This window comes from Cynocephalus volans, chromosome 4 (genome assembly GCF_027409185.1).
Source record: "Cynocephalus volans isolate mCynVol1 chromosome 4, mCynVol1.pri, whole genome shotgun sequence".
Lineage (NCBI taxonomy): Eukaryota > Metazoa > Chordata > Mammalia > Dermoptera > Cynocephalidae > Cynocephalus > Cynocephalus volans.
This window is the reverse complement of record NC_084463.1, coordinates 145,131,980-145,156,224: the sequence shown is the minus strand read 5'-3', so window position 1 is coordinate 145,156,224 and position 24,245 is coordinate 145,131,980. Positions and strand designations below refer to the sequence as shown.

Sequence of the window (24,245 nt, the reverse complement as noted above, 5' to 3'; positions counted from 1 at the left end):
TTAGAGACACGTGACGTGGGCTGTGAGCTGAGCTCAGTCTTTTAACCCTCAAGTCATTCAATTAGGTTCCAAATAGAAGTGCTTGTTCCTCAGGGAGCTCTGGGTGTGACTATCCTGGTGCTGCCAACCAGACTACCTCACTGGATGGGGTCACTTTAGCAGTGTTTAAGGAACAAGCACCCTGTGGTGTCCCTAGGGATGGAGGTAAAACAAGCTCTAATGGACGTCAATAAAAAGATCTCTAATCCAAAAGAGGTTTTACCTAAAGCCTTGGGAAACGATTTGGTGGTTCATAAGCAGGAAGGGAAGTCCTTGAGCTGTTTCTCATAGTAGTCCCTGCCAGGCGACGCAAAGAGAAAGATGATGCAGACACACCACAATAGAAAACACAAGTCTTTATAGAGAGCTCTGCCAGGGAAAGGGGACGGTGTCAGGAGCCCGTCTCCACCTCCACCACTTCTGCCCAGGCACTAAAACCCATGTCCTTATGAATCAGCACCAGGCTGGGAGTACGGCCCGGCTCCTCTGGCACCACCAAGCACTTCTCCTGGCTCTCTGAAATGGTGACCTCAATGACATCCCCGGCTGGGGAGGCTTCTTGTTCACTGCACGTGTCTAGCAGTGCTGGCTCAGTCTGCAGTAGCACCATGCTTGGTTCAGAAGCATCAGGAGGCACAGAGGGTGGGCCAGAGGGCGCCGCAGGCTGGTGACTGAGTTGGTGCCGCTTGAGGCTTTGAGGGAGGGTATAGCCCATGCCACAGGTGAGGCAGCGGTAAGGCTTGTCTGCCAGGTGGGATTTGAGGTGGCGCCGCAGCTTGGTAGCCAGTGTGTACGCACGGTCACACTGAGGGCACGGGAAGGGCCTTTCCCCTGAGTGCAGGCGCTCATGAGCACGGAGTGTATGTGGGTCTCGCAAGGCCTTCCCACACACGGGGCACAAGTGGGCCTCTCCGGTGTGGGAGATGAGGTGGCGCCGCAGCTCAGGCAGCTGGGGGAAGGCATCAGCACAGTGTGGGCAGCAGTAAGGGCGCTCCCCAGTGTGGAGCCGCAAGTGCCCGCGCAGGTTGCCCCGCTGGCGGAATGCCCGGCCACAGTGTGGGCACAGGAAAGGCTTTTCCCCAGTGTGGAGCCGCATGTGGTTTCGTAGGGAGCCCTGGTTGGCCAGGGGCCGCCCACACACGGGGCACAGGCATGGGGCAGGGGCAGCTGACACCTGGTGGGTCTTGCGATGCAGCCGCAAGGAGGGCCGGCGGGCGAAGGCCTTGCCACACTGGTCACAAGCAAAGGGCCGGGCACCTGAATGTACTACCTGGTGCTCTTTGAGGTCTCGCCGGGTGCCGTAGGCCTTGTCGCATTGTGGGCAGGGGAAGGGCCGCACCCCACGGTGGCCCAGTGTGTGGGCTTTGAAGCTCTCCTCTGAGCTATAGCTCTTGCCACACTCAGTGCAAAGAAAGGGCTTGTGGCCTGTGTGCACATATGCATGCTTCTTTAGGTGGCACAGCTGCAGGAATGCCTTGCCACACTCCCCACACCGGTACCGTCGTCCCTGCTTTGGGGAGCTTCCTGCTGGGCCAGGAGGGCTCCGCAAGACTACAGGGAAGCCAGAGTGTTGGGCCCCAGGTTCTGAGGTCTTTGCTCTAGGTGGGCATTGATCACTAAGGTTATGTAACTTCTTGGCCAGGTAGGCACAAGGCTGGGTGTCCCTGGCAGATGTGAAACAGGTTTCACTGCTCTCTGGGCCCTGCTGGGTAGCTGAGCTGCTCTGAGGAGGCCTCTGTGCCTGGAGTGGGTACTCCTCATCCATGCTGCCATCCTGAAGCAATGGGCCAAGTGGTTGGCCACGCTTGGAAAGCTGGTCCTGGATTTGGGTCTTAAGTCCAGGGCTTACCATACTCTCTGCCTGAATGCTGGGGGGTGACTGGTGACCAGGATCTGCAAGGCAAGAGTGGGGTGCTGGGGTTAACAGAACTTGGTAGCAGGTGGTGTCACCAGGGAATTATAACAATACTTGTATGTGTTTTCTCCTACCTGGCCCCTGAACCTCAGTGGGGCAATGACATCAATCTCCTTCCTGGAACAGGAGTCGCATACTCTGTTTATCTTCCTGTCTGGTCTCAGGAGCCTCCTGGGGAAGCACTCCTGGGAACCACAGCACCCCACACATCTGGATAATCCCTAGTGTAAGGCGATCCCAGAGTAAGTGTTGCCTTGTTCTCCCTCTGGAGACACATACTTAGGATGTGAGTCAAGACTCTAGCCCCCCCACCTTAGCTCATGTGTAAAATAAAGGAAACTGACCCTCCACCGCAGAAAAAAGAAACATAAGAAATTAAAAAACGTGTACACTCCTTACTGTCTTCATCAACATGACTTTACTATTCCAGGAAACTCTTAGGAAAATAAAAGTTACAAATATCTTTATTGTTCATTCCAAGGAAAGACCCATCACTCTTCAATAGAAAGCATCAAGTGACACAGTTTGCAGCCCAGGACTCTTTAAACCCCTTGGTTGAAAATTCTAGACTTGCTGTGTTCACCAATCCTAAACCACTGTCATGATCCCTACCCAATCCTAGTCAAGCCCTGCCTCCCATCCCACACTGAAAGATCCACCTCAACCCAGACTTTGGAAAGCTACTAAGACTGTGTAATGTTCTCCCTTTCCACACTGAGCCATAAACTATGCTTTGTCTTATCAACATATTGTCTGGGGAGCCATGATTTATTTGACACATACCCGTACAAGGTTCTGTTGTATCTTCCCCAGGGGAGGCCACTTCCTGTTGTATAGCAGAGTCTGCTTCTGTCACCATCGCTGCAGCTGCCTTTTCCTCTGGACCGGTCTGGGTGGGACAGAGGCCCTCAGAAGGAGGTCGGGGCCACAGTAGCAGCTCAAAGCCTGGCAGCACAACCTGATATACCTGCAGGTGGAGTCTCTCACTGATCCGCACCAGGGCCACGTTTCCCTCACTCTCCAGCCTGCCCCGTTGCACCAAACTGCAAAGTAGAGCAAGAGCTAGCTCAGGAGACCCCCTTCAAGTGGTCTTCCCTGAAAGCCCAAGCTCTCTGGCAGTCTGAGCCCTAAAGGACACCACGCCTTTTATACTCACTGGAAAAGATTATTGGTTAGGGAATTATGGTCAGCTTCAGGTTCCATCCCAAGTCACAACAGAAAGCCTCAAAGGAGTATATTTGCTACACATTCTCTTGTAACTTACCCGGTCCAGTCTGAACTCTGCTCACAGGCAAACACATCTCCCCATAAGCCTAGTGACAGGTCCTGAAATAAACCAACAAAAATCTATCTCACGTGTGTTTGAGGGGACCAATAGGAAAAAAAAGCCTGTTAAAACCTCTCCTGTGACAAATCTAAGATGACACTCCTGGGAGGTTACTGGACTCTGGTTCTGCCTCTACAGGATGGTGCTGTCTGACTTTTCACCAAGTAAAGACCAAAAAGATTGTCCCCTCACCTGCCCCCAAGGGTGGCAATTACTAAACTGAACACATTACTGCCTTCCAGCGAGTACTAAACTGAAAAAGTAATGAAGAACATCAACTTTTAAAAATACTACTTCTGGGCTGGCCCGTGGCTCACTCGGGAGAGTGTGGTGCTGAGAACACCAAGGCCCCGGGTTCGGATCCCATATACGGATGGCCGGTTCGCTCACTGGCTGAGCGTGGTGCTCACAACACCAAGTCAAGGGTTAAGATCCCCTTACCGGTCATCTTTTAAAATAAATAAATAAATAAAAATAAAAAAATAAAAATACTACTTCTTATGCAATGAAACCATTTACCTGCATTATTTCGTCTAGTCCTCCAAATAATCCTGAGACAGACATTGCTTTACTTTACACATGTATTCAGTGAAGCAGGTAATTTAACTAGTTAAGTGACAAGGCTGGGATTTGATCCCGTACCTTTTTAATTTCAAAAACCTTAGCTCCTGACTTTTGTCACTGCTGATACTATACTAATCCAGCTTTTAACAACTTTTTGTACCTCGATTCCTTAACTTCCTTATTGCAGCTCAGAGGAAGAGACAGTCCTAGAGAGAAGGAACAAAAGTATCTCCTATCGCTTGAAATACCCTGCTTCTTCAAACTGGAGAGCTGTCTAAAAATGTCCAAACCTCCCCCCGAATTTTCAGTCACGGAGAAGAGACGCCCTATCCCTCGATACCTCCTCTTGCGGTGGTTTCACTCCCTCGCCCTTCTCCTGGGAGACGGACTCTTCTTCCAGGGGCCCCCAGAGCAGTCCGGGCTGCAGGGGCTCCCCGACACACCAGACCCCCCAGCGCTGTTCCTCGGCGAGTGAGGGGCCGAGGGCCAAGCCCCGGGGGAGGCTCTTTAGAGCGTGCATGGCTCGGGTCGGCCAGGGCGGGAAGTCTTTGAGGCCCCGAGCACAGCCTTCTCCAGAAAGACTCCATCCTGAGTTCGGACACAGGCGCGGCTCGGGGGCTGCAAGGAGATGGGAAGACAGTGAGGGAGCCGCCCAAGATGGCGTGGGGTGGGGAAAGGAGGAGGACACCGCAGGTCCAACTAGACTTCTGGGGCCTAAGGGATATGTTAGGGCTCTAAGGGGGGACCCTGAAAAGTTTGAGGGGATTCGAGGTCTCTTAGGAAGCCCCTAGCGACTCTGAGGGCACCGGAGGAGGATCCTGGGCTCGGGAGGAAAAGGGACGATGGGGAGAGAGTTGACCAGAAAACGGTAGGTCCATCTAGGTCTGGACTGAGGGTCGCAGGCATCGGATGCCACTCACCGGGATGCAGTCTCTTCTCCTCCAAGAGCCGCTCCTCCACCTCCTCCATCCCGGTCAGAAAGCCTCCCTCCCCCGGAAGTGAGCGTCCTCTTCTCAGCTCCTCCCGGAAACAGTCATTGACTTCCAAATTTCCTCTCAGTTAAGAATCCGAAGAGTCGGACCTCATTGGTGCACAGGACTGGGAGTCTGGTAGTACTTGTGAGGCAGAACTCTGTTCGAGAGCAGTACGAACCTAGGATTCCGGAGCCCCACCAGAGATTCGCTTATCTGGGAGAGCGGAACTTTGTTCCAGCTGCCTCCTTTTAGGAGTGAAGAGCCGGACGTTATGTCGCTTCTCCCCCAGGAAGACACTTAGGCTGACAAGTACAGGAAGTGGGCGGGGCTCCTGGAAAGGCCATGTTTGGGCCGGGCAGCGGACCGGAAGTGGCTTAGCAGTTTGGCGGAAGTGGTTGGGGAGTGCGGAGACCGGGAGGGGGCGGTTCCCCCTCCACCGGGGAGCCGGATGTTTGCCGAGCTTTGACAGGCGTGGCAGAGGGAGCAGTCCCAGAGCGCGGTGAGCTGCAGGGCGCGGGTTCTTCCCGGGTGGGGGTGCGGGTGGGGGAAGGGAAGGAGCTGGCCAGGTTTTCTGAAGGGATGGGGTCAAGACGCGGAGGACCCGAGCGGGTCTGAGGAGGAGCGGGGCTGGAATTGGGCCTGGGGGCCTGGTTTTCCAGTTGCGGGGGTTCTGCCCCATTTTGGCACCTGCAGTGAGGATTTAGCCCCCTTTGCCGCCTTCTTCCTGCCCTCCCTAGGGTACAGGCCGGGTTAGAGTGCTGTTATCGGGCAAACTCGAGGGAGGGGGAAGTCTCCCTGGTACGAGCTGGCGAAGCAATGAGAACAAGCAATTTGGGAGAGGTGTTCCACCCTGCCACTTACTAGGCCACGCTTTCATCTCAATTTCTTAATCTGTGAAATGGGATAATTACACCCAATCTGGGTTTTGTTCTGTTTTGCTTTTTAAAAGATGACCAGTAAGGGGATCTTAACCCCTGACTTGGTGTTGTCAGCACCACGCTCTCCCAAGTGAGCCAGGGGCCGGTCCCCAATCTGGGTTTTGGAAACCGTGAAGCTCTATGCAAACGTCTTGTTAACTGAGAGTCTTGCTTGTCGTTTGTAGTGAGATTTGCGTTTTTGTAATTCCGCAACTAGGAGGCCGATTCCAACATCAGAGAATACAATTTAAAATTGCTCTCTCTGTTGTGCGAGGAAGTGAAGACTAGGAACGAGCCTTTAGTTTGCCCTTTTGTGGCACCTCTCTGAACCTTGAGAATCACATGAATGACAGTCACTTAGAGAATTATTGAGGGATTGACTTTCACCAAGAGACCATCTCAGACAGGCAGGCGTGGATTAAAATCCGGCTGGCTGTATGACCCTCAGCAATTTGCTTATTTTTTCTGGTCCTCACTTTCCTCAAACTGTAAAGTGGGCTTAGTAGTACATGCCCCCACCCCCACCCTTCAGTGCTGTTGTGACATTAAAAGATAGTTTGTGCCCAGTTCATGGTGCTATATGGGCCCTCAACAAAGGCGTCTACTTAGGAAATGAATTAATTCATTCATTAATTCAACACATGACCAGGGATCTAGTGTATGCCAGGCTTATTTTGGATAAGGCAGAAGTTCTTAAACAGTGATTCTCAGAAGGTATTTGAACCCTTAAAATTGCATGCAAGATTTCATGCATCTGCTGATTTTTCTTAGGGAAAAAAATCTACAAGTGTCATTAGAATTTCAGAGAAGTCCACGACTTTCCAAAAGTTAAAACCTCAGCCTAAAGCAATTCTCAAAGATTTTTGTAAAGGTAGATGGTTTACTTGCTAAGAAGGGAAAAATTAACCTCAGAGTAGGGAGTATTTTGGAGCATGGCTTGTAGTGTCTTAGGCAGCCAGGATACTTAATTTCCACTACTTTATTTTAGAATTTCCCTGCACTGGTTTCTGTCATCCTCCCACAGAATGAGAGCTAGACTTCCTGGTTCAGAGAAAGCAATAGCCGTGGGTTGGAGGAGGGTGAGATAGGCCAGTCTGGCTGGGAGCTGGGAACAACCGTGCTTAGTTATGCTGGAAAAGGAGGTTATGAGGGGGTGTTGAGGGAGGTCAGGTCTGGAAGAACTGACAATACAGGAGGATTTACTGGAAAAGAGGTGGAGTTCAAGTTCAGCTCCCTTTTAGCTGTTGTCCCTCTCCCTCCGTCACACATACCTCAGCTCCCAGCTGTTCCTTCTAATCCAGTTATTCACTTCAGCATAAGTATTTCTGAACCCTGGAGAATTATATTTCTGGGAGGAGCCTTCGCTTTTACAGATGAGGAAATTTAGGCCCAGATAGGAAAAGGACTTGCCAGAATCTTTGCAACTCATTGGTTTAGGCAGGACTTTAGTTCAGTTCTCCATATACCTCATCCCATGCCTTTTTCATCGCATCACGCACCTACTGTGTGCAGAAAGACAGCTGGTGTCTGGGCAGTGACAGAACAGAAGTCATGGAGAAAAGGCTCAGGCATGTAGGGGTTGCTTTGAGCTCAATTCTGTCCCTATTACCCAGCTAGCGGCCTCTATGGGGAGCAGCCCTCACTGCCTTCTTGTTGAATGAAGGGGAGGAGCATGTAGGTACATCACAGGTGGATTCCTCAAGATCGAAGATTGTCTACATGAGACGCTTGAGGGTTGAAGGGGAGTGAAGGAGCTGGGCTTTAGGGGTGAGGGGCACAACAGTACTGAGAGAAATGCATTCCCAAATGGAAGAGGGTCATCCTTCTTTGTGTTCTTGGGAAGGGACTTATATTTTGGTGGCAAGCAAGGGTAGTCAATAAGGGTAGTGGATAAGGCCAGGGGAGAGGAAAGGAAAAGGAGGTTTTTTTTTTTGGCTGCTTGTCTGCTTGGCTTTGGCTCAGGAGCTTGAAACAGCTTTTACCACTGAATCAGTGTAGTTGCCCTGGTAACAGGGTGGTTGTTGCTAGGCACAGGGAGACAGTTTACCATCCAGAGGCCTTGGCTGTGATGTGTGCAGGAAGTTGTCACGTTGCCTCAGAGCCCAGAGTCTGTGGATCTCAGATGGCAGTTCTCCCTGTCTTCTTCCTACCCACCCCCAGGTCTTGTCTGCTCTCCTTATCTGCCCTGCTGATTCTCTGCCCATATATGTCATTTTTGGGGCTCCAGGAATGCAGCTGGACTTAGAGCAGCCTCTTCTCTGAGGTTAGACTAAAAGGGTTGAATTGAAACTCCCCTTCCTCACCCACATGGTGAGCATGTGGTGGGAGAGGGTGTTGCTTCCCCTTAGGGCCAAGGGCAGAAGGTGTCTGCCCCAGACTGCATGCAGCCTTGTGATCAGATCCCAGGCCTAGGGAAACCTGGTTTCAGAGTCGGTTCTTCTCCCTCCCTGCCTGCTGTTCTTATTTTATTTATTTATTTATTTATTTATTTATTTTTAATCAATTAATTAATTAATTTAAAGAAAAATGACTGGTAAGGGGATCGTAACCCTTGACTTGGTGTTGTCAGCACCACGCTCTCCCAAGTGAGCTAACCGGCCATCCCTATATAGGGATCCGAACCTGTGGCCTTGGTGTTATCAGCACCACACTCTCCCAAGTGAGCCACAGGCCGGCCCTCTGCCTGCTATTCTTTTCTTCACTTCCTCACCTCAGCATTCTGGATGTCACGAGCATCCCCCTTTTCCATCTGTGCTCTGCAGTCCTTAGGGCAATCTGTTGACCTTTCCTTTCCCACCTTGAAGCTCGTATCAGGAACTCCCCACAGATTAAGAGTGGTCTTGGAGCCCCTAGGAGCCGGCAGGTTGTCTGCTGTGACTGGTAGGCAGATTCTGTCCCCTGCTGCTGGTTCCTGTCCAAGGGTAAGTCCAGCTGGGCCCCTCAGCCATGACCTTTTTTCTGGGACCTTTTTGTCTCTGGCCACCTCCCATTCCCCCGGCCAAGAGTGAAGGGTAATATAGCCACAGCTGACCTTTTTCAGGCATGGAGACCCCTGTGCTCCTTAGACTCTTGCAGCATCTCTACCCCTGTAACTGCTGGGGCCTGGGAAGCTTTTGTGCTCTAGGACCTCTGAGGAGAGGGGCATGGACCTCTTCCCTCTGCAGCTGAGACTTCATGACTGAACCAGCTGGGTGGTAGGCAGCACAGGACTTGGCACAGCTCTTTCCTACCCAGCTGGAGGACCTGAAGGGAGGCACTGAGCTGTGCCATCTTCTGCCCCAGCTGCCTTTGCTGGCAACATGCCTGAACCGTGGAGCCAGGAGAACCCAGAGCTACATGATGCTCTTGGCAGGGATGAGAAGTGTTGAGGAACAGGGACAAGGGAGCTTAGGAAAAGGTGGGTCAGGAGGGTTTGCTGTAGAACTTATAGAACTTGAAAAGAGGTTGTCACTGACCTGCTACCTCCCTCCCCTATCCCAGGTTTCTCTTCAGGTTCTGCTGTGGGGGACAGGCTTGGCCATGGATCCACTCTCAGAGCTGCAGGACGACCTGACCTTAGATGACACCAGCCAGTCTCTGAACCAGCTGAAACTGGCCTCCATCGATGAGAAGAACTGGCCCTCAGATGAAATGCCTGACTTTCCCAAATCAGGTAGGCATTGCCAGATCTCAGGCATCTACAGGTGTCTTACAGGCGGCGAGCCCCTTCCTGCTGAAGTGAGATCCCAGGAGGGCAGGATGGGGGCAAGCAGACAGCCCCAGTGTCGGGCTAAGAGCCCAAGCCTTAGTTGCGGGGAGGGCGGCAGAGCGTGCATCTCCATGAGAGCTCTGTACCAGCCCCCAGGTCATCCTCTGACTTTGCCCTATTCCTCAGATGACTCCAAAAGCAGCTCCCCAGAACCCATCACACACCTGAAGTGGGACGACCCTTACTACGACATCGCCCGGCACCAGATTGTGGAGGTGGCAGGTGAGCACACCTAGCATACACCTTTTTCCTCATTCTGTGCTCCTGGCTTAAAGAAGCCAGCCTCAGAACATAGGGGAAGGGACTGGGGGAGTCGGCTGGTGCCCACCCTGTGGTCTCACCCTGGCACTGGAGCTTCTGAGCACATGTACCATTCTCTAAAAGCACAGACTTCATTGTGATTGTCACTTGATATGTTCACCTGCATTTGCTTCCTGACCTATGACCTCATTGTCTCCATTTATGGGTGGTATGTGGGAGGCAGTGTGGCCTAGTGGCTTTGAAGTCAGAAAGCCCTGGGTTTGATTTCCAGCTCTGCTCTCCGAACTAATTTCTTCCTCATGCAGTTGCTGAGGAGATTACAATAGCGAATATGTGTCAGGGCCTAGCCCAGAGCCAGAACATAGCTGGCCCTGAATAAGTGGTCATTCCTTTCCCTTCATGCTGTTTCCCTCCCTTCCCTTTGCCCTGATGTCATCTCTCCACTCCATCAGTTATGGAGGGCGGGGAGGAAAGGAGGGAGGGAGGAGTGTACCTTCTAGGAAATCTACCTCCAAGGAAGTCTGGAATGGGCAGCACCTCCTTCCAGAAGTGAGGAGCCATGTGACTCCCTGGAACACCAGCTTCCTGGCAGATGTGCTGCTGAGAAGGGGTGAGGAGCTCCCTCCCTCCTGTTCATAAGGCAGGACCCAGAAGAAACCAGGGGGAGGGGAGGTAGCAAGATGTTGATGAGCTGGTTCCTGTCCTTAGGGTCCCACTGCTACAAGAGGCAATTGGAATTGTAGGATCCTTTGTCTTTTCCCCAGTGGTTATCTTTCCTCCCTGGTGAGGCCAGGCAGCTAGCTATAAGCAAGGGTGATAGCTTGGCCCTGCCCTGAGGCGTTGGAGTGGGCAAGGGGAGCCATGTAGAACATGGCCTCTGGAGGGAACCCACTCCCAAAGAAGCCACATGCCTGGAGGCATCTGGTCATGGGAAGGAGCATGGAGCTCCAGCTCTCCTGAATGCTGGGCTTAAAGAGGGATGGGACAGTTGAGAGGATTGTCCCTAATGTCAAAAGAGTTTCCATGCCATCTGTGTTCTTCATGCTCACCCTAGTCTGAGTTGGGAGCCTTGGTTCTGGGCTCTCTCACCCCTACAGAAGCAAGGCTGAGAGTTCTTTCCTAGCTTGATTCTTTTTTTTTTTTGTCTTTTTTTTCTTTGTGACCGGCCGCACCGCGCTCAGCCAGTGAGCGCACCGGCCATCCCTATATAGGATCCGAACCCGCGGGAGCGCTGCTACGCTCCCAGCGCCGCACTCTCCCGAGTGCGCCACAGGGCAGGCCCCCTAGCTTGATTCTGACCTGGGCACAGGACAGTCACCCTGAAGGTTCTGAACCTGATTGGGATGTGAAAGAGTCTCTATGCTGACATCATCTTGGCCCATGTGGTCAAGTCACAAGGCAGAGCTGTGGGGGACCCCTCTTCCCCCTGCAAAGCAGAGCTGCAACATGTTTCTGTTTCCCCAGGGTGCGATGAGCCTGAGGGGCCCTGGCCAGGTAGGTGTCAGTGCTAGCTCTCTGTGCTTGGCCTCTGGGGCTGTGGATCAGGAAAGGCTCTTGGTGAAGGCCAGCAGGGCCAGCTTAATTGCAGCCCTGCTCTGAGGAGCTGGGAGCTGGTGGTGCCTGGCAGCCGGAAATAACAAAGGATTTATGGGAGGTGTGACATGGCTGAGGCCTGTGGGGACACACCCAGAGTCCGAAGGGAAAGGAGCTCCAGGGGAGGAAAAGGGCCTTGTCCATACTGGGTCTGGCCTGAGTGGCTGGCCCAGGGACCCTCTGGGTGGTGGTGTCCCCCATGTGCATGCCTCTCTGATTGATGAGATGAGTCTGGATTGGCACCACCAGAGTGAGACTCGTTCTGATGAGACCATGGTGACATCCCTAGGAGGCCAGTTTCCCGGTGCTAGAAACCAGAGAAAGAGCATATGTTGGAAGGGAGAGTATGTTATGTCCTCAACTCCTCTGCAGCCTCTCTCCTCCTTATGAGCGGTGGCTGTCATGCTCCGTGGTCAAATTTGATTCAGTCCAAGTGGGTTCTTTCTACTGGTGTGCTAGTGAATGTTTAACAGTTGGCTCTCTGGAAAGGAAAAAAAAGGCCATTATTTGTAGCATTTGCAATTTCTACCATGCAGATTTCAAACTACCAACATGATGTCAACTGGCTTGCAAAATTCCTACCAATTTAACAATTTAACAAGTGTGTGAGCCATCTCCAGCACACTGCTGGATTTGTCAGTCCCAGCCCCCAACTCCCATGGCCTTGGCCTGCTCTACAGGTTGTGGGCGGGGCCAGTGATTGGTTTGACGGTGCCCAGTGAGTGCCTGGTATGTTTGCTGGAAGAGCTGTCCTGTTGCTGATTAACACCAAGGCCACCCTGGGAGAGTTCCTGATTGGTATCTGGGGAATGCAGAGGCCTCCTGCTCAGGCAGTTTGTCTCTTCCTGGTGCTTCCCACAAATGTTGTGTCTCCCTTCTCACTGAGCTCTGGAGACGCCAGAGCTGCCAGTTTCCTCTCTCCCTTAAATCTCCAAGGCAGAGGCTGCTCTCTTCTGAGATCAAGACAGCGAGTTCTGGGTCTCTCCATGTGCTGCTTGTAGCAGCAGTCGCCCTGCTTGCTGGTGAATGCTGGGCTACCCAAGGACTTGGGCGATGGGACCCTGCTTCAAGGAGTGGGAGGGTAGGGGCTAGGCCCTAGGGTTGCCCATCCTCTCATTTCCTCACCTGTCTGGGAGTCTTGCCAGCCAACCCCTCACTGACCCCCTTTTTGCCACATCTCCATCCTGGCTTCATCCAGTGTGCATTCATAGAACAGTATTATAGAACCCTGGAACAAACTGAGTCTTTAGTCAGCACTGAGGATTCAGTGAGGAAAAACACACTTTCCCTCCTTCAAGAAGTTTACAGTCTAGTGAAATGGTTTTTAGAACTGCTCACAGTCCTCTTTGAAATTATGAAAGATTTTTCTGGAGTATGGATCTTTTTCTCTAGGAAAAATGCGCATGTGCTTGTAATACAAGTATTTTTCATATAACGTGTTGGAGTTGGTGGGTCTGCTGAGCCCATTGGTGGAGCCCTGGTTGAGAACCCAAAGCTTCCCATTTCCATGGTGCTGGGACCAGCTGAGAGGGCTAACCATAGGGCCCTGGCTCTCACTCTAACTGCTTCCTTAACCAGTTACTAGCTCTTTAAATTCCAGAGTCCCGTGAGATCACAGACTCTCTGCCCTGGCTAAGTCTTCAAATCTGCCAGCCAGTGAGGGCAGGTGGGGAGAGAAGGGAGGGAGCAAGCAGGGACAGAAAGAATCCTTTGGAAGCCCCCATCTTCCTCGTAGCATTTCCCCCCACAACCTAGGCACTTCCTCTGCTTAGATGGAGGTAAACAGATGATGACCCTTCTTCACAGGCTTGTGGTAAGAGTCTCAGGGCTTTCTGAAGCTCTAGATTATACATGAGGCTGTGCTTGCCATTCTAACCCTTTGACCCTGCCCCTGCCAGTCTGCTTTTCCTTCCACTGTCAGAGCATGGGGTAAGTGAATCAGCAGGCATGTAGCCCCAGAGCCACCCCTAGTTGGCCCGGGGGCAACCCAGCACAGCAGGATCCAGGCTAGGGTATGAAAGAGCAGGTGGCACCTGGTCCTTCAAAACATACCTACTGCTTGTTGGAGCTGCACCTCCTTTTCAGATAGGCTCGTAGAGGAATCTCTATTTGGAAATCTGGAAAAATTCTGTCCCAGGCTTTGAGAAACTCACTGTCTAAAGCAGTCTAACTTGTAACCTAAGCATCATCAACAACAAACTCAGAAATAGATCCTCACATACCATGTAATAGCAGCCTGTGACTTTGTACAAGCTACCAACACTTATCTGCCACATTCTGGGCACTAGTCCAGCACTAGAGATTTGAGACACAGTCCCTGTCTTGGAGCTGCTCATGAGCCAGTAGAAGAGACAGGCACATAAGTAATTTTACAGGAGAGTCAAGGTACCATGACAGAGCTGGATGATGGTTTATGCTGGGAAACATGAAAAGGGATAGCTAAGTTGTCTGGGGGAAGAAGGAGAGGACACAGGCTTCTAAGAGGAGATTATGCCTGTCTTGAGTCTTAAGGGTTCATAGGAGTTAGCCTAGAGGAGGTGAGTACAATTGTCTAGAGAAAGTTCTGTCTGTTACGAGAAACAGCAGAGGCTCAAACCAGCCTGGTATGGACAGGGCTCTGAGCACCTCCATGTTGGAGCTGTGCATGGTGTGAGCCTAGAGAATACTGTGAGCTATTCCAAGGAGCATTTACAGGACTGGGGGCCCACAGAGTATATCTGTGGTGGGGTTCAGGAGGAAAGAAGGAGTCAAGGCAGTAGAGTGAGGGCAGGTAGGTGTTTATAGAAGTTGAGGCAGCTTAGGAGTGGATGACATTTCTCTGGGCTTGGTGGGCCAGGCCTCAGACCCTGACCTAATAAATTCTTGGAGGGCCCTGGTTAGGACCTTTTAGGGCCAACAGAGCCAGGCAGTGCTTTGGCTGGAAATTGGAGGGCTAGGGGACTGATCCAGAGGCTGGACCTGGTAGTTCAACTGATGGGAGGTACTAAATCAGGCTAAAACACCAGGTCGTACATCCATCAGGGATTGGGGCCACCCTGGCCATATTCTAGAAACCTCCTTCAGCTCCTCCACTAAGCCTTGCCTAAGCCCTAGAAAAAAGGGGCAGAGCCTTGGCAACCACTTTGGAAAAGCACTGACTCCTGAATTGAGTCACTGGCCAAGAAGGATCATCAAGACCATGGCTTATTAAATGTGGGAGATGCTCAACAAGGGCTGAAGTAGTCTTGGTCCTCAGAGGTAGAGGAAAGGCAGACTCGCATGGCATTTCACGGATTGATTTTGTAACTGGTTTTTTTACTCACCTCTGAGGCAGTAGGGATTAGGTGATTGTAGTTTGGTGTCTCTGGAGAGGCATGAAGGTAGGGGTGAAGGGAAGGTCCCTGGGACATGGGAGAGTGGGGACCAGGCCTTGTTGTCAAGCTTTGCTTGAGGGTCCCTTATCTACACTGACTCTGGAAGAGAATTTCAGCTCATGTCTCAGAGCCTCCCAGTTTCATGACAGACCCAGGAGGTCAGAACATTGAGTTTTTACGCTTTGGACAAACATCCTGAGTGATTACATGCAAATGAGCATTTTCCCACAGCATTACAAACTCCTCTGAACTCCATGTTCTTTAGAAAATCCTTCATGAGAAAGATACAATTTTTAGAAATGCCCAGAAGTTAATCAGAGCCAAATGTGGTCAATAATTCTAGTAACAAAGTTAGTGTTGTCAGTGGTCAAAAATGAGACGTGACTATTAAGTAATCAGACTGAATTCCTCAGAGGCCTCAGATTTGCCGAGAAGGTAGTTTCAAGAGGTTTTCAAATACATGCTACTCAGAGGGGGTGCTTATGGAATAAACGGAAACTTTTTAGACTGATTGGCAAGATAACAAATGCTTTAGTGAGCATGATTTTTCTTAAATTGAGGTAAAAATTACATAGCACAAAATCTTTTTTTTTTTGGTGGCTGGCCAGTACAGGTATCTGAACCCTTGACGTTGGTGTTATCAGCACCATTACTCGACCAAGTGAGGCCATCAGCCAGCCCTAAAATCATTTTAAAGTGTATATAATTCAGTGGGTTTTAGTACATTGATAATGTGCAACCATCATCTCTATCTAATTCCAAAACATTTTCATCACCCATACCCATACCCAACCCTATACCCGTTAAGCAGTCAGTCCCATTCCCTCCTCCCAGCACCTGGAAAACACTAATTTGCTTTCTGTCTCAATGGATTTACGTATTCCAGATATCTCATATGAATGGAGTCAAACTGTAGGTGGCCTTTTGTGTTTGGTTGCTTTCACTTAGCATAATGTTTTCAAGTTTCATCTATATTGTAGCATGTGTCAGTTCTTCATTCCTTTTTACAGCCAAACAATATTCCATTGCATGGATATACCACCTTTTCTTTATCCATTCATCCACTGATGGACACTTGGGTTGTTTCCTTTAGGTGTGACTCTTTAAAAAGTGATGTAATTTTTTCTATGCCCTGAAAGCAGCCTGTCCCTCTTTCTTCAGTGGCACATCATCAGAGTATAGAGGCTGCCCAGAGGTATATCTGCATGGGCCACTCTGGCCCCTGTACTAACTGGTGCAGTTCTCTGGGCTTGGTGCCTTTAAGTTCCTCACTCTGCTTCTTTCAGTTCATCTTTGACCCACTGTGCTCCATCTCTTTCCACACCTAGGAGATGACAAGTATGGGAGGAAGATCATTGTGTTTAGTGCCTGTCGAATGCCCCCAAGCCATCAGCTGGACCACAGCAAGCTCCTGGGGTGAGTACCCACAGGGAAGTGTGGTGGGACATTTGCCCAGATCTCCGGTACAGCCTAACACCATTTTCTTTATTGTCCCTCCCTGCCTGGGGTTGCCAGGCCATCTCCATGATGCCTTCCCTCTTCTCAAGAGAGAACTATTTTATATTTGGGGGAGAATGCTGGTCTAGGAGTCAGACCTAGTTTCTAGTCATGGAAACTGTGTGACCTTGGCAAGTGTCTTTGAGCCTCATTTTCTTCCTCTTTCAAAGGGGATAATAGTATAGCCCTCCGTCCATATGAGTGGAGAAACTGCGCATGAAGGTGCTTTGAAAAGTAAAATGCCATCCAAATGTGAGGACTGATCGTTATAATTATATGGTGTTTCTGATGTGGTTGCTTTTGTTTATCATTTATATGAATAATTTGTGTTATCTGATTTTATACCAAATTTGTGCCAAATTTTATGCCAGTGGTTTCTGTACCTCTATGTGGGTTCTCTTAGCCAAATATGGTCAGGTTCCACATAATGATGTTTTGGTCAATGATGGACCACTTTATATGACAGTGGTTGGAGCAATAGGTTATACCCTATGGCCTCAGTGTGTAGGAGGCGGTACCATCTAGGTGTGTGTAAGTGCGCTCTCTGATGTTTGCACAGTAACGAAATTGCCTAACAACACATTTCTCAGAACGTATCCCTGTCATATCCCCCAATGCATGACTGTATATGTAATAGTTCTGGCTGATCTAGAAATCTCCTGACTCAAGTCCAAAGGCTGATTGAAAGCAGAAGTGTGACAGACCTATTCCAATAACTGTTCATTAGTGATCCAGGACTGGTCCCACAGTGGGGACCAGTGTGCTGTGACAGTATGTGCAGGACCTCCATGGAGGCAGAACAATAACTGACTTCCTGCTATTCCTCAATGTGTGTAGACGGACCATCTTGCTCTTCTTTCCTGATCAGTTTAAAGCACTCCCTGAAATTTAAAATTTCTTTTTTTTGGAGGGCTGGCCTGTGGCTCACTTGGGAGAGTGTGGTGCTGATAACACCAAGGCCACAGGTTCGGATCCCTATATAGGGATGGCCGGTTTGCTCACTTGGGAGAGCGTGGTGTTGACAACACCAAGTCAAGGGTTAAGATCCCCTTACCGGTCATCTTTAAAAAAAATTTTTTTTAAATATATTTTTTTTCAATTTTATTTATATTTATTTTTATGGGGTAGAAATTTAAAATTTCAGCACTGCCCATAGCAGCTCTTTGAGATCCTGAATGCTTGTGTGTGGGGGGGGGGGGGAGCAGGGGGGGGCGGGGGCGGGAGCGGGAGCGGGGGTCAGTCCCAGACTGCCACAGTGCCACAGCAGAAGCAGAAGGGCCTGATATTAGAGCCTCAGCTAGCCCCAGGTGAGCATTGCTGTGAGTTCTGTCTCTTTTAATACATTCTTTAAAAAGTATTTTATGGGGCTGGCCCGTGGCTCACTTGGGAGAGTGTGGTGCTGATAACACCAAGGCAATGGGTTTGGATCCCTACATAGGGATGGCCGGTTAGCTCACTTGGGAGAGCATGGTGCTGACAACACCAAGTCAAGTCAAGGGTTAAGATCCCCTTACCGGTCATCTTTTTAAAATAAAAATAAAAATAAAAATAATAAAAATATTTTATTATTAACATGCATTTTAAAAAAATTTCAAAAACTGAACACACTCATATTGCCCATACCCCACAACCCTCCCATTGCTCTTCCAGTCACTGCCCCAAAAGGTGACCACTGTTCTGACTTCTGCCTTCATAGATTAGTTCTGTCTGCAGAAACATCCTGTGAGGTGTTCTATTTCTAGATGTCCCTGCTGTCGGACAGTTAGCTTGCTGCTCAACTTTTTTCCCATCATAAAACAGCGATGAACAGCCTTCTACAAAAATGTTTGTTATTTTTCATTATTTCCTTAGAATAAATTCCTGGACATATTTTTTACAAAGTCCAAGAGCATGAACATTTTATAGCTTCTGATAAAGATCACTTTATTGCCCTCCAAAAAGTCATAACATCCATCAATGGATGAGAGTGTCTATTTTCAATGCAGTCTTTGCTGTTTTTATAGTTGCAAAATGCCATCTTTTTATGTGGCAGATTTTTGTAAACTGCAAAGTGTTTGGTGTGTATAGGGGTAAATTATTGTGTGGTTAACAACAATTGAAATCACAATAATCATCTAGCATTAGCAACTTTTTTACCTGTGCTGCCCAGCCCAGCAGCCCCGGACCAGTACTGAGGTTACCTTCTCTGTCTCAGGTCAAGTTGTATCTGAGCACTTCCCCAGGCTTCTTCCCCTTTCCCTACCTCCTCTTGGGAGTCCTTAGCATTCTGTCTGCTTAGTCTCCCAGCCTGGAGTGGTATCCCTGCTGGAGCCTGGCAGCTGGTTGGCCAACCAGAAAGAGGGCTTTACCCTAGACTCCCCTCCCTTTATTGAATTCTTGTTCATTCCATCCGTACTTCTCGGTATGCTCAACATCCTGCGTGTATTTGTGTTGAGGTGGTAGCTATCATGTTGTGAGCATAAGGAACTGAGGAAGTACAGCTCTTTGGTCCACTAAAAGCCGATCCCCTCTCACCAGCACAGTGTTTTACAACGTGTGCTGGAGTTCATGTGTAAAAAGCAGAGCTGTCCCCCCGGTCCAGAATGCAGGCTTTGGAGTTGGGCACTTCACCTTCAGGTTCTACCACAAGCTGTGTGACCTTGGAAAGAATCTGACCTCCCTGCTCATTTGTAAGATGGGGATAATAACCTCATCTGTTAAGAGGAAGGAATGAGACAATGTATGCAAAGTGCTTGGCAGACACTAAAAGCTTAATATTGGTAAGTCATGACTGTCATCACTGTTATTGACTCAGGGCAATCTTGGGAGGGAAATGTCATTCTTGTTTTAATGCAAGTATGCAAGAGGGCCCAGGTTAGAGTCCTGGTCTCCTGACTTCTAGTCGGTACTCAAACATGAGAGCTGTTATCATACGATTCCTCCTCCCAGCATGGCCTGGCCCCTGTGCTATGCCTCCTGCACAGGAACACAGCAACTGGTCATACACCCAGAATAGACAGTGCTCAGAGGAAGGGGTGTGACATGAGCAGGCACTTCTGTCTTAACGGGTGCCCCGCTTGTGCATAGGGCAGGCCCAAGCAGGGCTTTTCTCTCTTTTCAGGTACCTGAAGCACACGCTGGACCAGTACGTGGAGAGTGACTACACACTGCTCTACCTGCACCATGGCCTGACCAGTGACAATAAGCCCTCCCTCAGTTGGCTCCGGGATGCCTACCGGGAGTTTGACCGCAAGTGAGTTGGAGCATGGGGGTGGGCTGCAGGGCTGGGGGCAGGTGGCTCCGGTTCCCGCAGCTCTGCCAGGTTCTGGGCTGCCCTCCACTTGGGCAGGAGCTTATTCTATGCCATGGGGAGGCAGATGCCCTCACTTGGGTAAACAACAAGAATCTGAAGTCAGAATGGCCTGGGCTTAAATCCCAGCTTTTCTACTTATTCACTCTGTGACTTTCATGTTACTCAACCTCTCTGAGCCTCCTGTTTGCTAATCTGCAAAATGGGGCAACAGTGGCACTTCACTCACACGCGTGCCATGAGTGTCAAAGCAGAAGGCACACGTTAGGAACCCGGCTTTGTGTGGCCCCCACCATGCCCAGTCCTGAGTGCTGTCCTGCCTCTACAGGTACAAGAAGAACATCAAGGCCCTGTACATCGTGCACCCCACCATGTTCATCAAAACCCTGCTCATCCTCTTCAAGCCCCTCATCAGGTCAGCAGGCCCAGGTGGCCTGACAGTCTCCCTGTGCCTCCCTGTGAACCCTGAAGCTGATACCTGAGGACACCTGCAGACAGACCTGCTGGGTCCAGACCTCTGTCCCAAGGTGGGGGCTGGTAAGGGCAAAGTGGAGGCCACCAACACGGGCCCACCCCAACCCAAGCCCTCTCCTCTGTCAACAGCTTCAAGTTTGGGCGGAAGATCTTCTATGTGAATTACCTGAGTGAGCTGAGCGAGCACGTGAAGCTGGAGCAACTGGGGATCCCTCGCCAAGTGCTCAAGTGAGGCCAGGCGCAGGCTGGGGGCGTGTGTGTGCCTGTTAGCACGAGCGGGCCAAGTTGGGGGAGAAGCCAGGATAACTGGGGGAGGTGCGTGTTATGATTCAGAGACAGCATATGGGGTCAGACAGAGCGTGTTCAGTCCCACTGCTGTCACTTCAAAGCCATATGACTGAATCTCTTTAAGTCTTTGTTTCTCATGTGTAAAGTAGGGTTGTTATGAGGATTGAATGAGATCATTCTTGTAAAACTGCACAGTAACTGCCTGATAAAGTTTGTCACAGCAACTCCAGAGCCGGGCTGAGGGCCTGACCCTCCTCCCATCTGCTCCCCCAGGTATGATGACTTCCTCAAATCCACACAGAAGAGCCCTGCAACAGCCCCCAAGCCCATGCCACCACGGCCCCCCCTTCCCAACCAGCAGTTTGGGGTCTCCTTGCAACAGTGAGTATGCGAAAGGTGGGCAGGCCTGCCTGGCTGCCAAGGGCTGGGAGGGGTTGTAGACCCAGCTCACGGCCCTGTCCCCACAGCCTCCTGGAGAAGAACCCAGAGCAGGAGCCCATTCCGATTGTGCTCAGAGAGACCATTGCCTACTTACAGGCCCACGGTGAGTGCCTGGGCCCGCTTTCTCCAAACCTACCCTGCCCCCAGCTTCCTCCTCAGTTGGGTCTCCCAGCTCCCATAGGAAGCTGCTGGGCAGGGCTGAGAGAGCACCCCTGCTGGCGCTGTTTGGAGCCCCAAGACAGAGAATAGACAGGAGTCTACACCCTGCCCAGAGCTCTGAGCTTCACCAGCCCCCACTGTCTGTCTCCCAGCTCTCACTACTGAGGGGATTTTCCGGAGGTCGGCCAACACCCAGGTCGTACGGGAAGTGCAGCAGAAGTACAACATGGGTGAGTGTCGGGGGCTGTGCCAGGCCCACAGAGCCAGTGCAGGTCCTGTGTGTGGGTGGTGGGGTTGGGGCATGTGTGTGTGACTGAGGGGGCTTCTCTGCCTTCTGCTGCCCTGTAAACAAGGGTCCCAGATTCTCTTCCTTTCAGAAGTTTCTGTGGCATTTGGTGTCACTACATAGGTTCCACTTCTGCCTGGCTGTCCCAGACCCGCTGCCTCATCAGCCAGGCTCCTTGGCCCTGCGTTTCAGGCTCCTCCAGAGGCGAGGAATAATTGTAATGTGTTTTGACGGGCCCCACTCCACCCCAATGGCCCAAACCTGCATCCCCTGGTCACAGAGGAAAAGGAGAGACAGGAGCAAGAGGAGGCTCCTTGGGAGAAGTGGCTGTGGGCAGTGGGGCCTGCATGGCTCCAGATGGGCGGCAGGCCTTCAAGCTGGGCCAAGCTCCTCTCCACACTTCCTCCCCGATCCAGGGCTGCCTGTGGACTTCGACCAGTACAATGAGCTGCACCTGCCAGCAGTCATCCTCAAGACCTTCCTTCGGGAGCTTCCTGAGCCGCTGCTAACCTTTGACCTCTACCCCCACGTTGTGGGCTTCCTCAGTGAGTGCCCCCTCTTCCCTCCCCAGCTGTCATGTCTTCTCTGGGTCTGGGGCTGTAGGCTTGTGGGGCTAGGCGCTCCAAGGAAAGTCTGGTCAGGGCCTCCCTCACGCCTCATGTCAGGGCTTTCTGAACCAGCCCAGCCCAGGGAGCTGTAACCTGTGCCCCCCTTCCTCGTAGACATTGATGAGAACCAAAGAGTAGAGGTGACACTACAGGTCCTGCGGACACTGCCTGAGGAGAACTACCAGGTGCTCCGTTTCCTCACCGCCTTCCTGGGGCAGGTGAGACCTCGGGGGGTCGGGGGGTGACAGCAGGGAGGGAGGAGGAGGAGCTGCTGCCTCTGCTGCTGCTGTCATGGTGGCTGGGAGTGGGAGGCGGGGTCTGTGGGTTCCTGCTGCAGTCCCCCAATTCCCTCCACAGATTTCTGCCCACTCTGACCAGAACAAGATGACCAACGCTAACCTGGCTGTGGTCTTCGGCCCTAACCTGCTATGGGCCAAGGATGCTGCCATCACCCTTAAGGCCATTAATCCTATCAACACCTTCACCAAGTTCCTCCTGGATCATCAAGGGGAGTTGTTCCCTAGCTCCGACTCCAAGGGGCTGTGAGCCCAGCCCTGCCCCACTGGCCCCCTTCTCTGCTGGACCCAGTTTGGACTCATCCTCCTGGCATCAGCCTTACGGGACCCCGGGGCTCCTGCTCGGGAAGGGGGCCATGAAGGCCCAGGGAGATAGAAGCTGGAGCCAGCCAAGCGGGCAGCTCTTTTTCCTCCTTCTGTGCAGCCCTGGAGGCCTTGCTGTTACCCTAAGACATTTTTCTTCGCCTTATACTTCTCACTGCCTCTCTGGATCCCTGGCCCCTGCCAGGCTCTCCAGAGCTGGGCTTGGTCCTTCCAGCTAGAGGACTGTGCCTCAGCAGCCCCTCTCCTGCTTTGTCCTGCCTCTGGTTCCTTGGCAACTGTGGATGACAGAATTGCTGCCGGCTGGGCTGGTAGCTGGAGCTGGTCCTCCCCTTCTTGATTGCTGGGGAGTGAATAGCTGAGCTCCTTGGATTCCCCCCCATCCCCACCCCCCACCATGTGAAGGTGCCTCCTTGCTTTTTAGAAGTCCCGCTTCACGAAGGCCTGGATGCAAGCACAAGCACCTTGCTTGCTCCTGTCCTCCCCACAGCAGCTCAGCCTCGAGCGTTTCCACAGCTAAGGAATGACAAGGCTGGAGTCTTCTGCCTCCTTCTCTCCCAAGCATCCTGGGTCAGCTCCTCCCAAGTGGTAGTGTCCCCAGGGCGTCTTAATCCTCTGCTTCTGCCAGAACTGGCAGCTTGGATGACAGGGCTCAGAGTCCCAGCATCCATTGGAAATAGACCCACTCCCACCCCTGAGAGCCCTTGTAATGGTTGGATCAATGACAGGCAGTCTCAGCCCCTCCATGCTTTGCCTCCTTTCCTAGGTGGACAGATCCTCAGCCTGCAGGTTCTTGTGGGCCTGTCTTCTGCAGACTCACACTTGTCCCTGCTCTGACCAGAGGTGACTCAGTGCCTCAGGAGCTGTGGTGGCTCCTTCCTACAGCTGGGGGACTGGAGGGTCAGGGTGGAGGCTGAGAATGCCAGTAGGAGGGGCTGAGATTTTGCTAATAGGTCAGCCACTGTCAGGTGGTTCCTAGCAACCTCCCTGAGGGAGTGTGGGGCCATGGGCTCTGTTGTCCTTCAGAAAACATGGACCTCAGTGATGGTTGGTAGCCTCCATTCCAGCTGTGTCCGTTAGAATTACACTCCTTCCTTCCTGATGAACCCTGGGGATCCCAATTCCTGCAGCCTTGTCCCCTGGTAGCAGGGAAGTACGTGCAGTGATTCTGCCCCCACAGCCAGGGCCAGGCAGGATAACTCCAGAGCCTGTACTGTGGGAATCCTTACTGACCAGCATAGCCCTATCTGCGAGCCAGGTAGGGCCTGGGCCTGACCTCACTTGGATCTCTCCCAGGCCACTGGCATATCAGGACTCCCGGGGTCTGGAGCTGCTGCTGGTTCTGTCGGTCCCAGTGTCCTAGCCTGGGCCACCCTGCTCTCTGCCCTCCTTTGTGTATCGTGTTGCTTACAGCCCCATTTACTGGGGAGCCTTTTGCATCTACCTGGGCTTTCTCCTGCCCCACGGCACTGGTCTGTGCCTGCGGGGCACTTGTACTGTGAATCCAGTGTTCACACTCACACTTAATGAATTCCCTGACACCAATCATGTATTTCACCATTTGCACTTTTTATATTTCAATAAAAATGGAGATGGAGAACTGCCCACTGGCTCTTAAGGAAAAGAGGCATGGAGGTTCGGAACTGGATGGGAAACGTGGTGTGATTGGGAAGAACAGTCCATTTGACCCCTTCCTCATCCTGTTCACTTGAGTGGTTGTGAGACCAGCTTTCTGCCCATCTAGACTCAAAAGTGTCAACAGTCACCTTCTACTTTTTTGCACCTGCAGCATCCCAGGGGCCACTATGTGCTGTATCCTATGACCAGGGCCTCTTCTGCTCCCAACTGGAATGTACCAGAAGCCTGAAGGGAACTTAGATTTATGTAAGGCGAGC

General features: G+C 51.4%; 2 protein-coding genes across 3 annotated transcripts; one reads left to right on the top strand and one right to left on the bottom strand.

The window, feature by feature from the left end:
- Window positions 1–380: 380 nt before the first annotated feature.
- ZNF408 (zinc finger protein 408) lies at window positions 381–5,077 on the bottom strand. 2 transcript variants are annotated; one of them, XM_063093692.1, is made up of 6 exons: window positions 4,766–5,077; window positions 4,186–4,463; window positions 3,219–3,280; window positions 2,922–2,997; window positions 2,738–2,843; window positions 381–1,932 (listed from the first exon to the last, which is right to left on the bottom strand). In XM_063093692.1, exons 1-6 carry the CDS (start codon window positions 4,812–4,814, stop codon window positions 431–433), a joined length of 2,073 nt encoding a protein of 690 aa, XP_062949762.1. In that variant the 5' UTR covers window positions 4,815–5,077; the 3' UTR covers window positions 381–430. The 2 variants fall into 2 exon arrangements, with proteins under 2 accessions (XP_062949762.1, XP_062949761.1); XM_063093691.1 differs by having other exon boundaries at window positions 2,738–2,997.
- Window positions 5,078–5,158: 81 nt separating this feature from the next.
- On the top strand, window positions 5,159–23,954 carry ARHGAP1 (Rho GTPase activating protein 1). Its single transcript, XM_063093694.1, has 13 exons — window positions 5,159–5,318; window positions 9,217–9,388; window positions 9,611–9,706; window positions 16,020–16,107; window positions 19,289–19,420; window positions 19,806–19,892; window positions 20,081–20,179; window positions 20,513–20,620; window positions 20,707–20,783; window positions 20,992–21,069; window positions 21,542–21,670; window positions 21,848–21,951; window positions 22,091–23,954. The coding sequence occupies exons 2-13, from the start codon at window positions 9,256–9,258 to the stop codon at window positions 22,277–22,279; spliced, it is 1,320 nt and encodes a 439-aa protein (XP_062949764.1). The 5' UTR covers window positions 5,159–5,318; window positions 9,217–9,255; the 3' UTR covers window positions 22,280–23,954.
- Window positions 23,955–24,245: the final 291 nt, after the last annotated feature.